Raw genomic sequence first — 13,949 nt, forward strand, 5'->3', positions numbered from 1 at the left:
GTCCTTCCCCAGCAGGTGCTCTCTGGGAGTCCCAGAAGCTGAGCTTGGCTGAGGCAGGGGTGGGCTGGGACTCTTGATATTTAGAAGACCTTGTGGGCTCCCTCCCCCTTGTCGGGGTCTAGGGTCGTCCAGTCCCCTCCAAGCTCCCACTTCCCGTCCATCCCGGTCCCACCCACCGGCCCCAGGTTGACGAAGCCGAATTTGCGTGCCAGGCGCTCGACCTCCCGGTTACCCTGGGACACCTGGACGGCCCAGCTGCTGACATAGATGGGGGCTCGGACCGGGGCCCACCCCACAGCCCGGGGGCGGACAAGGGCCAGGGCCAAGACCAAGACCAGGCGCAGCCACAGCGCAATCGGGGCGGGCCTCATGGAGGCGGGGCGGGAGCGGGGCCTGCGCAAAGCCCCTCCCTCCCGCCAAACCGCCGAGTGGTCCCAGGCGTCCGCCCCGCCCCCGGCGCCATAGCAACGCAGAAGGCGTCGACTCCCAGGGGGCCTTGCGGCTACTCAGCCAGGAGGGGCGCGAAGATCTAACAGAAGCGGGTGAGGGACGCACGCCTGCCCGTCTTCCGCAGACCCACACCCTCGGGAGCCTCAGTTTTCCCATTTGTACAACGACAAGACTAACTGAGAGAAGCGGGTTCACTGTTGCGATAACGCGTCCTACCCTTTGTTTGACCTCTCCCACTTTCCAACACACCCCTCCTTCGAGAATCAGCCCGGCCTCCTATCCGGCCTAATCAGAATCATTCTTTTGCGTAATCCCGCCTCCTCCGATAAGCCTCGCCCCGTTCCCGCCCCTACCATTCCGCCCTGCCTTCTTTGTGATCAGCCCCGCCCTCCACTGGTCTCGCCAATGAATCGCGTCCCGTTTCTCCAATCGGCTCGGATTTTTCTTTAGCCCCTCCCACCGGCTCCGCGCCCCCCCCACCCCCCACGCTTCTCCTCGCCCTGGCTCCACCCTTCAGCGTCGCAGCCAATAATCCCATCCTCTGACACCGCCCTTCCAATCAGCTACGTCTCGCTCCGGCCCGGCCAATCGGTGCCCTGGGCCGCCGCGCCCCGCCCTCTCCCGGCGGGGTCTGGTCAGCGGCGGCCGCGGCGGAGGGCTATGCGGCGGGGGAGACGGGGCAGGCCCCACCTCCTTTGTCCGCCCTGCCCTCCCATTGGTCCTAGCAGGGGGCCGGGGGCGGACACCGGCGCGGGGCCGGAGCAGCCCGGCTCAGGCTGCGGGAAAGCGGTGCCGGTGCAGCGGGGTGGGTGCGCTGGTCCGCGGGCGAGCTCGAGCAGCCAACCCCGGGCGCGTCGGGGCCATGGACGGCCTGAGGCAGCGCGTGGAGCACTTCCTGGAGCAAAGGAACCTGGTCACCGAAGTGCTGGGGGCGCTGGAGGCCAAGACCGGGGTGGAGAAGCGGTATCTGGCTGCAGGTGAGCCGTCGGCGCTAGCCCGTTTCGCCGACGGGCACACCGAGGCCATGGGCCTGGGGGTCGCAGACCGGACTCCTTCCCCGGCTACGGGGTCCGGTCCGGCCGGTGGAGCACGCGAGGTGACTGGAACCTCGAGGTCCGCCCGCAGCCCCTCCCTTGCCCGCGCCCTGCGACCCTGCTCCCTGGCCGCCCCCCGACGCCTCCTTCCGGACGCTGGGTGCCTGCCATGCCGAAGTCCGGTTCTTCCAGTTGCCCAGTGGCCCCAGAGGGGTCGGGATGCCAGTGTCCTGCGCGTTTCGCCGTCCCCCTTCCCCCGTGGACCCCGGCCTGGCTGCAACAGTAGAGATCTTCCCGTTTTTCTGAGGGGAGGCTCCTGGCGGGAAGGGGAACGGACCGTCCTGGGGGGCTGCCCAGGACCCTCCTCCTTTCCTCCTCCTCTCCTGCCCTAGCTCACCTTCCCCCAGCTCAATGGCTTAGTGCCACCGCGCGTAAATGTTTGTTAAGACGGAGTTGGGTTGTCTGACGGCTGTGATGTGGGGAGGCTGGACTGGGGCCCACAGAGCCGGAGATCCAGGCACCCCGATTGTGACTCCATTACAGTTCTTCCGTGACTTTCACCCTTGGTGACGCTGCGCGCCCCTTCCCCTTTCCAAATCTCTAGCAAGAGCATGTAGTAAACGCTCCTTAAATGCCTCCCTCCCCACCTTTAAAACTTTTTTTTGAGACCGAGTCTTGCTCTGCTGCCCAGGCTGAAGTGCAGTGGTGTGATCTTGGCTCACTGCAACCTCCACCTCCTGGGTTCAAGCGATTCTCTTGCCTCAGTCTCCCAAGTAGCTGGGATTACATGTACCCACCACCATGCCCAGCTAACTTTTGTATTTTTAGCCGTTCAACATGGTGAAACGGGGTTTCACCATGTTGGCCAGGCTGGTCTTGAACTCCTGGCCTCAGGTGATCTGCCCACCTCGGCCTCCCAAACTGCTGGGATTACAGGCATGAGCCACCTTGCCTGGCCTAAAACTTTTTAAAATTAACTTTTTTAAGAGACAGGGTCTCACTATGTTACCCAGACTAGTCTTAAACTTATGGGCTCAAGCGATCCTCCTGCCTCAGCCTCCCAAAGCTCTGGGATTACAGGTGGAAGCCACTGCACCCAGCCTTTCCCAGCCCCACTGGCTCTGCCTTCTCTTCCGGGAAGCTCCGCAGAATGACTCACAAGGACTTGCTCTGGGCCTGGGGTATTCTGGGTAGAGGACAGTGCCACTTTTTTGAGCACCTTCTGCAGGTGGATCCCAGGAGTCCAGTTCCCCCCCAATTTTCCCACCATCTGGGGGTTCCCATGCCAGGCAGCACCAGAACAGTCTGAAGTTTGTGCCCACACCCTGGAGGTCCCCAGGTGCCTGGTCCCATGTGCAGCGCAGCAGGTGGCATGGGCATGGCCCGGCTGTGCCTGCCCCCGGGAGCAGGTCCCTGACCTCTGCCCTCCCTTTCCACATCCCTGGGGCTAGTGGGCAGGAATTTAGGTCATAGAGCGCCCAGGAGGCAGGCAGCAGGGAGGGGCTGCCTGGGGCACCGTGTCACCAGAGAGGAAACTGAGGCACAGGGAGGCAGGGGCTGCCTCTGTGCCTGTTCTGTCTGAAGCATACAGTCCTCCACCCTGCCCACCCCCAGTCCCATCTGCTGCTAATCTTGGGGGCTGGGCCTCCCTCCACAGTTCTGATGTCCAAGGTCATCCTCCCATCGCTGAAGCTGCAGGAAAAGGGATTTAGGGGAGGGACGCCCTGGGAGAGTCATTCCTCCCCACGAGCCAGGCCCGGGGAGAGATGGCAGTCCCTCATCCCCGTCTCCCACCTCCTTTAAATTGACAAATCCCACACCCCTGGGTAACATACGAAGAAACTCAGAGGGGACAGTGACTGGGAGGCCACTCCTGGGACCAGCTGGGGGACTCCTCCTACCCCTGACCTTGGGTGCTTTTGGATAAAGACTAAAGCAGGTGGGAGGGGCTGGGGGGACTTGGGCCTCTGCCCTTTGGTCCAGAAGTGGCCTCTATCTCACTCTGCAGATAGCAGCCCCAGGGGAGGAGGAAGAAGGCTGTCCAAGCTCTCTGGAGCACAGAGGTTCCCTGTGTGACCTTGGGCAACACCTACCCACCCCCAGTTTTGGCTGTTGAATAATTCAGGGAAAGCACAAAACCTGGCACACAATAGGCGCTTAATAAATGCAGCTGTCATAGTCATTCTTTTCAGAGCCAGGTTCAGGATTGGGGCTGAGCTGGACACACACACACACACACACGTTTTTCTCTGAACACCCTCCTTGCTGGGACTGTGTTATAGTTGAAGGCACTTAATAAATGTGCAGAAAGGCTGATGGCGGTGGCTCACGCCTGTAATCCCAGCAGTTTGGGAGGCCAAGGCGGGCGGATCACCTGAGGTCAGGAGTTTGAGACCAGCCTGGCCAACATGGTGAAACCCCATCTCTACTAAAAATACAAAAATCAGCTGGGCATGGTGGTACGCTCAGCTACTCGGGAGGTTGAGGCAGGAGAATCACTTGAGCCTGGGAGGCGAGCTTGTAGTGACCTGAGATTGCGCCACTGCACTCCAGCCTGGGCGACAGAGCAAGACTCCCTCTCGAAAATAAATAGAAATAAACGTGCAGAAAGGCGTTCTCTCTGTTAACTTGTAACCATAGGAGGCAGGGGCCATTACTACTCCCACTTACCAAGGGGGAAACCGAGGCTCCATGCAGCCACAGCCTCACTCAGTGCCGGCTGGTGAGTGCACACCCGACCAAAGGGCTCTCCTCCACCCGGGGGATCGAGATGCTGGGGTTTGCTGCCTCCAAGACAGGGGGTTCTCAAAGGGGGTAGCCCTGCCCCCCACCCCGCCCCAGGGGACACTGGGTGATGTCTGGAGATACCTGTAGTCATCATGACTTGGGGGCTGATGGCATGGAGTGGGCAGAGGCCAGGGACACTGCTCAGCACCCTGCAGTGTCCAGGACAGCCACCTCCCCCTCTCCACCGAAAACAACCAAGAATGACCCGGCCCTGAACATCAGCAGTGCCAAGGCAGAGAAACCCTGCGCTAAGATAACAGATGAAACAGTTGCCTTTCTCAGCTCTAGAATCAAGTCTTCATGACAGCCTGGCCTCCCTTGCAGGTTTCTGCCATCCCTGATATTGAAACACTGGCCTGTTTTCCCAGTGCCTCCCATAGGGCCTGGAATGAGATGGCTGTCGTTGCAGATTACACTTTTTTTTTTTTTTGAGACGGAGCCTCACCCAGGCTGGAGTGCAATGGCGCGATCTTGGCTCACTGCAAGCTCCGCCTCCTGGGTTTACGCCATTCTCCTGCCTCAGCCTCCCCAGCAGCTGGGACTTCAGGCACACACCACCATGCCTGGCTAATCTTTTGTAGTTTTAGTAGAGATGGGGTCTCACCGTGTTAGCCAGGATGGTCTCCATCTCCTGACCTCGTGATCCACCTGCCTCGGCCTTCCAAAGTGCTGGGGTTACAGGCGTGAGCCACCGCGCCCAGCCGCAAACGCTTTACTGGGCAGCTATTCTGCACCCACCCCCACTGCCCAGCGTCGAGCTCCTGCCTGCCCTTGAGGAGCTCTCAACCCCGGTGGGGGACATGGACACGTTGACCAGTTACAGGCACAAGGCTCAGGGCCTAGAGGCACGATGGGAGATGTACAGGCACATCGGGGGCAGTGGACACATCCTGGAGGCGGCTCCTGGGAGGAGGTGACGGTTGCAGTCTTCGTCGACTGAAAGGAGGCCTGGGTACCGTCGTGGGGGCTCAGCGGGTCCCCAGCCCCGGCACACCACCGCCTCTCTCCGGCAGGAGCCGTCACTCTGCTAAGCCTGTATCTGCTGTTCGGCTACGGAGCGTCTCTGCTGTGCAATCTCATCGGATTTGTGTACCCCGCATATGCCTCGTGAGTGCACGGCTGGCTGCCCACGCGGGGGGTTCTGGGGGCTCCCTGGCAGCCCCTGACCCTGCTGCACCCTCCCTGCAGAATCAAAGCTATCGAGAGCCCAAGCAAGGACGACGACACTGTGTGGCTCACCTACTGGGTGGTGTACGCCCTGTTTGGGCTGGCCGAGTTCTTCAGCGATCTACTCCTGTCCTGGTTCCCTTTCTACTACGTGGGCAAGGTGGGCCCTGCCAGGGCGGGCACAGCCGTGGAGCGCATGGGGCTCGGGGATTCCTGGGAGGCGTTGGGGCCAGAAAGTCCGGAGGATACCAGGAGATGGGGGATGTGAGGGGAAGACTCAGTCCCTTCCCTGGGGAAATAAGCCCTGTCCGGGGGCTGATGGTGGAGGGCCCACCCTGAAGAGTGTCTGATGATGGAGACCCAAGCCTGCTCAAATAGGATGTATGATGGTGGAGGGCCCACCCTGAAGGGTGTCTGATGGTGGAGACCCAGGCTTATTCCAATAGGATGTCTGATGGCACAGGGCCCACCCCTAAAGTGTGTCTGACAGTGGAGACCCAGGCCTGTCCCAGTAGGACGTCTGATGGTGGAGGGCTCACTCTAGAGGGTATCTGATGGCGAAAACCCAGGCCCATCCCAATAGGATGTCTGATGGTGGCGGGCCCACCCTAAAGGGTGTCTGATGGTGGAGACCCAGTTCCTGTCCAGGATGGGCATCTGGTGGAGTGGTGCAGCCCCTCTCCCCACCAGGGGCACAGAGCTGGGTGGGCCCGCGTGTAACTCCTGCCCCGCCCTGCAGTGCGCCTTCCTGTTGTGCTGCATGGCTCCCAGGCCCTGGAACGGGGCTCTCATGCTGTATCAGCGCGTCGTGCGTCCGCTGTTCCTAAGGCACCACGGGGCCGTGGACAGAATCATGAACGACCTCAGTGGGCGAGCCCTGGACGCGGCGGCCGGAATAACCAGGAACGGTGGGTGCTCGCAGGCGCCCGGCTGCCTCAGGCCATCTCCTGGGTCTGGACCTGTCTCTCTCCACCTTGCCTCCCTTTCTGACTTTGACCGCCCACTGTCTGGCATCTTGGCCGCCCCCTCTCACTGTCCGCCTCTCTCTCTCACGCTTCCGGGAACCAGTCTTGCAGGCCCTGGCCCGTAGCCGGGCAGGCGTCACCCCAGCGGCTGTGGCCGGGCCCTCCACTCCCCTGGAAGCTGACCGTACGTAACCGCGGTGGGGAGAAAGGAGCTGTGTGTGTGTGTGCGTGTGTGTGTGTGCGCGCGCGTGTGTGTGTGTTTGAGCATATGTTTGCTGTGTGCACATGTATTATTGTGTGTGCATGTTTTGTCATGTGCAAGAGGGTGCGTGTGCATGGGCTCAAGTGTATGTTTGGTGTGTGTATGAGTGAGCAAGGGAGTGAGCATGTTTTCTCACGTGTGCATGTGTGTGTGTGCCCACGTGTGCATGTGAGTGTATGTGTGTGCGTGTGACCACGTGTGCACGTGTGAGTGCGTGCGTGTGCATGACTGCACATGCGTGTGCTCTGTGTGCACCCATCTGTGCATGGGTGACCATGAAAGCGTGCGTGTGGTTGACACCATCTCTGCTGAGGGTGGCTGCCTGGCCCCTCGACTTGTCACGCTCACAGCCAGTAGCCTCAGTCCCGCCTGCGAGCAGCTCCATGGAGCCCAGGCCTGCCTCACGGCCCTCCCCCACCCGCCCCTCTCTCGGCAGTCAAGCCAAGCCAGACCCCGCAGCCGAAGGACAAGTGAAGCAGCCCCCTGAGCCTCGCAAGGACCTCCTGGCTGGTGAGGAGGGGGCCGCGCCAGGCTCCCAGGCCTCCACAGAGTCTTCAGCGCATCCCCTGACAGCAGCCCCTGTCAGTCCCTCGGGTCCAGGCAAGGCCCTGGGGATCTCCTTAAATGCCACCTCGGGCAAGTCCCAGTCCCAGTCCTCGGCCACCCCCAGCTCTGGATCCCAGGGCCAGCTGCCCTCTGGCTCTGGCCGTGGCTCCCGCGTGTCCGGCAAGGCCCAGGGCCAGCGTCGGGCACAGGGCAGCTCCCACTGGTCTCGGCAACGCACCCAGCCGCCTGGTACTTCCTCTGGCCCCTCCCAGTCAGCCCTCCCGTCCTCGGGGCCCCTGCAGCCACCCAACGTCACCTCCAGCCCGGTCTCACCCATGGTCCAGTCTCCCAGCAGCAGCAACATCCCCACGCAGCCCCCCAGCAAGCCCTCTGGCAAGCCGGAGGACGCAGCCCCCAAGACCAGTGGACAGCGCCAGAAGGAATCGTCGAAACAGCCTGCCAGCAGCGCCTCAGTGCCCGAGCTGGTCCCTTGCCATTCCGGGACCTCTCTGGAGTACACTTCGGAGTCCACCACCGAGATCACCTGCAGCTGGCCACACCACAGGCCCCCGTGCCTGCAGCACTACTGGTGCCTGAAACACCTGGCCTAGCTAGGAGGCTCCAATAAAGCTAACCCGGACCAGACCTGTGTGCCACGTGTGCGGGGGGCCCAGGGGAGGGGCTGCGAGGGCACCGTCCCATTTCATCAGGCATGAATCCCAGCTGTGCCGACCAGCCCCATAATATAGATGAGGAGACTGAGGCCCAGAGGCTAATTCACCCACTCAAGGTCCACCCACACGGCCAGGATGGGTGCAAGCCCCGGAAAAGCTTGTCCTTAACCACAGTGCTTTCTCTCCTCCCTCCCGAACTAGTTGTCTGGCCTATTTGCATTAGCCTGCTTCTCTTAAAACTCCCCCAGGCGGGTGCGGTGGCTCACACCTGTCATCCCAGCACTTTGGGAGGCCGAGGCAGGTGGATCACCTGAGGTCAGGAGTTTAAAACCAGCCTGGGCAAAATGGTGAAGCCCCATCTCTACTAAAAATACAAAAATTAGCCAAGCATGGTGGTACATGCCTGTAATCCCAGCTACCCGGGAGGATGAGGCATGAGAATTGCTTGAACCCAGGAGGCAGAAGTTGCAGTCAGCTGAGATTGCGCCACTGCACTCCAGCCTGGGCAACAAACGAAACTCCATCTCCAAAAAAAAAAAAAAAAAAAACAGTGAGTAGGATAAACCACAAACCCTGATATATTCTCCCCAGGGGCCATAACTCAGTTATTCTCAACCCAGAACAGTTTTGTCCCCGGGCCTTTGGGTCTTGTCTGGAGACACTTTTTTTTTTTTTTTTTTTTTTGTGAGACAGGTTCTGGCTTTGTTGCCCGGGCTGGAGTGCAGTGATGCAATCATGGGTTACTGCATCCTTGACCTCCTGGGCTCAAGAGATCATCCTCCCTTGGCCTCTTGTGTAGCTGGGACTACAGGCACGCACCACCATGCCCGGCCATGATCATTGCACTCCAGCCTAGGCAACGGAGCGAGACCTTGTCTCCAGAAGAAAAAAAGAGTGGTCAGCCGGGCGTGGTGGCTCACACCTGTAATCCGCAGCACCTTGGGAGGCCAAAGCAGGTGAATGACCTGAGGTCAGGAGTTCGAGACCAGCCTGGCCAACATGGTGAAACACTGTCTCTACTTAAAAATACAGTAATTAGCCAGGTGTGGTGGGACACGCCTGTAGTCCCAGCTACTTGGGAGGCTGAGGCAAGAGAATCACTTGAGCCTGGGAGGCAGAGGTTGCCGTGAGTGGAGATGGTGCCATTGCACTCCAGCCTGGGCGACAGAGTGAGACTCCATCTCAAGAAAATAAAAATAAAAAGGCTGGGTGTGGTGGCTCATGCCTGCAATCCTAGCACTTTGGGAGGCTGAGGTGGGTGGATCACAAGGTCAGGAGATTGAGACCATCTTGGCCAACATGGTGAAACCCCGTCTCTACTAAAATACAAAAAATTAGTCGGGCGTGGTGGCGGGTGCCTGTAATCCCAGCTACTTGGGAGGCTGACGCAGGGGAATCGCTTGAACCCGGGAGGCGGAGGTTGCAGTGAGCCAAGATAGCACCATTGTACTCCAGCCTGGCAACAGAGCAAGACTCTTTCTCAAAAAAAAAAAAAGAGTGTTCCAGGCAGAGGGCACAGCCTGTGCAAAGGCCTTGAGGCAGGACCACGCTGGTGAGTGGGAGGCACAGAGAGGAGGCTCCTGTGGCTGGAGCAGAGAAGGGGAGGAGGGAGGAGGAGAGGAGGGGAGGAGGGACGAGGGGAGGGGGGAGGAGGGGAGGGGGAGGAGGGGAGGGGGGAGGGGGGAGGAGGGCAGAGAGGAGGAGGAGAGGAGGGAGGAGGGAGGAGGGGAGGAGGGAGGAGGGGAGGAGGGAGGAGGGGAGGGGGGAGGAGGGAGGGGGGAGGAGGGAGGAGGGGAGGGGGAGGAGGGGAGGGGGAGGGGGAGGAGGGAGGGGAGGAGGGAGGAGAGGAGGAGGGAGGAGGGAGGAGGGGAGGGGGAGGAGGGGAGGGGGAGGAGGGGAGGGGGAGGAGGGGAGGGGGGAGGGGGGAGGAGGGAGGAGGGAGGAGGGGAGGAGGGAGGAGGGGAGGGGGGAGGAGGGGAGGGGGGAGGAGGGAGGAGGGAGGAGGGGAGTTTTCGGGGCTGCACCACACAGGCACTGGGGGTGGGGGGTGCACTTTGTCTTTTTTTTTTGAGACAGAGTTTCGCTCTTGTTGCCCAGGCTGGAGTGCAATGGTGGGATCTCGGCTCACCGCAACCTCTGCCTCCTGGGTTCAAGCAATTCTCCTGCCTCCACCTCCCGAGTAGCTGGGATTACTGGCATGTGCCACCACGCCCAGGAGTTTTGTATTTTGTATTTTTAGTAGAGACAGGGCTTCTCCATGTTGGTCAGGCTGTTCTCAAACTCCCAAACTCAGGTGATCCACCTGCCTTGGCCTCCCAAAGTGCTGGGATGACAGGTGTGAGCCACTGTGCCCGGCCCGGGACTTTGTCTTTTACTCGGGGTGAAGGATTTATCAGAGCAAAGGGCAAAGGTAATCATTAATCACCCCCCACCCTGTGTCGGTGATCACACGGGGATGGCAGACGGGGCTCTCAGAATCTGCCGATCACTGGCCCAGCTGGTTTGAAGAATGTGGTCTGGTCATGGCCCTGAGGGAGGAGAGAGGGTGCCAGGCTCGCTCTGCACCTGGCATGGTCCCTCACTTTCACTGGCGGGGAGCAGCAAAACTGGCTCTGGCCTGCCCAGGTCAGCACACCCAGGGAGCACAGGTGGGGAGGAGGACACACTTGTCTTACCAGGTGGAAATGTGACCTTTAGCCCCTCAGGCATTTTATTTTATTTTTATTTTGTATTTTTTAAATTTTGTTTATGTTTGAGACGGAGCCTCGCTCTGTCACCCAGGCTGGAGTGCAATAGTGCAATCTTGGCTCACTGCAACCTCTGCCTCCCGGGTTCAAGTGATTCTTCCACCTCAGCCTCCCCAGTAGCTGGGATTACAGGCGTGCACCACCACGCCCAGCTAATTTTTGTATTTTTAGCAGAGACAGGGTTTCGCCATGTTGGCCAGGCTGGTCTTGAACTCCTGACCTCAGGTGATCCTCCTGCCTTGGCCCTCCGAAGTGTTAGGATTACAGGCGTGAGCCACTGTGCCCAGCTGTTTTTATTTATTTACTTTTATTTTTATTTTCTGAGATGGAATCTCTCTCTGTCCCCCAGGCTGGAGTGCAGTGGCGCAACCTCAGCTCACTGCAACCTCCGCCTCCCGGGTTCACGCCATTCTCCTGCCTCAGCCTCCCAAGTAGCAGGGATTACAGGCATGCGCCACCATGACCAGCTAATTTTTTTGTATTTTCAGTAAAGACGGGGTTTCACCATGTTGGCCAGGATGGTCTTGATCTCCTGACCTCGTGATCCACCCGCCTCGGCCTCCCAAAGTGCTGGGATTACAGGCGTGAGCCACCGCACCCGGCCTTTATTTTTTCAAATAGATAGGGGGTTTCACTCTGTTACCCAGGCCGGAGTGCAACAATGCAATCACAGCTCACTGCAGCCTCGACCTCCTGGGCTCAAGCAATTCTCCTGCCTTAGCTTTGCAAAGTGTTGGGATTATAGGCATGAGCCACCACAGCTGGCCTAAAGGGGTCTTTAAACAAATGGAGGCCGGGCTCGGTGGCTCATGCCTGTAATCCCAGCACTTTGGGAGGCCAAGGCAAGTGGATCCCCTGAGGTCAGGAGTTAGAGACCAGCCTGGCCAAATGGTGAAACCCTGTCTCTACTAAAAATATACAATTAGCCAGGCGTGGTGGCTGTTGCCTGTAATCCTGGCTATTCAGGAGGCTGAGGCAGGAGAATTGCTTGAACCCGGGAGGTGGAGGTTGCAGTGAGCCGAGATTGCGCCATTGCACTGCAGCCTGGGTGACAAGAGCAAAACTCCATCTCAAACAATAAATAAAAATAAAAATAAATAAAAGAAGGAAAGAGTGGCAGCCGGGTGCAGTGGCTGACACCTGTAATCCAGCGCTTTAGGAGGCTGAGACAGGAGATTCGCTTAAGGCCAGGTATTCAAGCCCAGCCTTGGCAACATAGAGAGACACCATCTCTACAAAAAAGAAAAGAAAAGAAAAATTAGCCACACATGGTGGTATGCACCTGTAGTCCTAGCTACACCAGAGGCTGAGGCAGGAGGATCACTGGAGCCCAGGAGGCTGAGGCTGCAGTGAGCTATGAATGCGCCGTTGCAATCCAGCCTGGGAGACACAGTCAGACCCCGGCTCTAAAAAAATAAAAATAGCAAAGATAACAAAACGTTCGCTTGTTGGCTTTAAAGCTAAAGCGCAAATCTGGAGACTGTTTATTGCCGATGGTTACGTGGTTCTCACTGGAAACAATGTTGTCATTTTCAAATCACGCTGGGGTCCTCTCGCCCACGCAGGAATGGCGTGCTCCTGGCGGTGGGGGCTGTGGGACACCTGGTGCGTGTTTCTCCCAGCGCCTCAGTGTTTCTCCCTGGCCGCAGGCACAGCCTGGGGTCCCTGTTGAGGAAACTCTCCAAGTGTCAGCTCCCCTGGCGGGTTGGGCAGCCCCTAGGGTAACTGTCTGAGATCCAGGCGCCAGGGCAGCCCAGGGGGTCCGTGGCCGGGAGAGACCTTGAAACCTCCATTCCCTGGGACACCCCAAACCACAGCCGGGGAGAAGGGACAGCCTTACAGACTGACAGGGGACGGAGGGCAGTGGGGTGCCGGCAGGCACCGACAGTAGCCTCATGAGCCAGTGCTGTCACGAGGAGGCCTGCGAGAGGGGCCCGCGTCCAATGGGAAGCGAGTGCCCACGCGGAAGTGGGCTCAGGGCACCTGGGGCCACAAGCCACGAGGCGCGCCCGGAGTCCCTTCATGTCCCGTCCTGCCGCCAGGGGGCACTGCGGCCCCACGTCACTGAAGCGCCAGGCCTGGGCCGTCCCAGGCTCCGCTGGGTCCCTGGTATGCCGTCGGTGCTCAATAAGCACTTGCTGCAGAGATGTGTGAAGGAAAAAGGGGGCTAGGGAAGGGCTCCAGGAAAGTGTGACTCCCGTGTCAGAGCTGGGAGGGGCCTCAAGGGCATCACTCACTGAGCGGGAAACTGAGGCTGGAGAGGGGCTGCACCTGGCCTGGGGTCATCTGCAAGATCAGGGGCCGTGTCCACCAATGTCCTGCACCCCTTGCCGACTCCCTCTGCCTCGGCCGCCTCCTTGCCCTTCACCCTCTCTGGTTGCTCCCTGCCTGGTGGGGGCAGCTTGTCCGTGCCCAGTGGACAGTGGGGACCCATGGACCCCAGGCACCCCAGGCCCCAGAGAGAAATGCAACCACTGGTCCCACACAGAGCGGGTTGTCCCAGGTGGCAGCATGAGCCCATCAGGCGTCAGACGCAGAGGGTTGGCACCCCACGGAGGAGGGTTTGCTGAGTGACCTCGCGACACCCCCTAGTACACACACAGCCCGTGTCGGCCCTCCTGGTTGCAGAAGAACATAGCGGGCTGGCAGCTGGCAGACAGCAGCGGCTCTCACCTGCCTCCTCACCTGGGGAGGGGTTCCCGGGGTGGGCCTGAGAAAGTATGTGGCAGGTGGGGGAGGCTCAGGACCTACCAAAGCCCCATTCATTCCCCACCTGCTCCTATCCTCCTCTATTCCCTGCCCTCACCTCACACAGTGTCAGACGTGCAGGGAGGAGGTGAGGCTGGACCAGGAGGAGGGGTGGGTGCATGTGAACATGCGTGCCTATCCATGAGCAAAGTTGAGACGGGGTTCCACCAGCGTGTCCCTGAGTCTCTGTGGCTGAGTGCATGTGACTGGGGTGCTTAAAAAAAAAAAGTGCTCTGCAGCCATTAAAAAGGATGAGTTCATGTCCTTTGCAGGGACATGGATGAAGCTGGAAGCCATCATTCTCAGCAAACTCACACAGGAACAGAAAACCAAACACCACTTGTTCTCACTCACAAGTGGGAGTTGAACAATGAGAACACATGGACACAGGGAGGGGAACCTCACACACCGGGTCCTTTGTGGGGTGGGGGCCGAGGGGAGGGAGAGCATTAGGACAAATACCTAATGCATGTGGGGCTTAAAACCTAGATGATGGGTTGATGGGTGCCACAAACCACCATGGCACGTGTATACTAACGTAATAAACCTGCACATTCTGCACACACCCA

The 13,949-nt window shown here is 59.5% G+C and overlaps 2 protein-coding genes across 10 annotated transcripts in view; one reads left to right on the plus strand and one right to left on the minus strand.

Annotated features, from left to right (window-relative positions):
• Positions 1 to 711, minus strand: part of PCSK4 (proprotein convertase subtilisin/kexin type 4) — a 32,129-nt gene extending 31,418 nt beyond the window's left edge. For 2 of the 8 annotated variants that reach the window (XM_055103258.2, XM_055103257.2), the window contains exon 1: positions 177 to 520. In XM_055103258.2, coding sequence (XP_054959233.1) covers positions 177 to 371 — 195 coding nt within the window. In that variant the 5' untranslated portion in view covers positions 372 to 520. Of the gene's footprint in view, positions 1 to 176; positions 526 to 666 lie in introns of those variants that run through there. The other 6 variants (XM_055103253.2, XM_055103252.2, XM_055103251.2 and 3 more) reach the window with 4 other exon arrangements.
• Positions 712 to 1,060: 349 nt separating this feature from the next.
• On the plus strand, positions 1,061 to 7,856 carry REEP6 (receptor accessory protein 6). 2 transcript variants are annotated; one of them, XM_055103273.1, is made up of 6 exons: positions 1,062 to 1,427; positions 5,285 to 5,378; positions 5,460 to 5,598; positions 6,178 to 6,346; positions 6,507 to 6,587; positions 7,102 to 7,856. In XM_055103273.1, the coding sequence occupies exons 1-6, from the start codon at positions 1,313 to 1,315 to the stop codon at positions 7,137 to 7,139; spliced, it is 636 nt and encodes a 211-aa protein (XP_054959248.1). In that variant the 5' UTR covers positions 1,062 to 1,312; the 3' UTR covers positions 7,140 to 7,856. The 2 variants fall into 2 exon arrangements, with proteins under 2 accessions (XP_054959249.1, XP_054959248.1); XM_055103274.1 differs by lacking the exon at positions 6,507 to 6,587 and having other exon boundaries at positions 1,061 to 1,427.
• Positions 7,857 to 13,949: the final 6,093 nt, after the last annotated feature.

The sequence above is a fragment of the Pan paniscus genome, chromosome 20, assembly GCF_029289425.2.
Source record: "Pan paniscus chromosome 20, NHGRI_mPanPan1-v2.0_pri, whole genome shotgun sequence".
Taxonomy (NCBI): domain Eukaryota; kingdom Metazoa; phylum Chordata; class Mammalia; order Primates; family Hominidae; genus Pan; species Pan paniscus.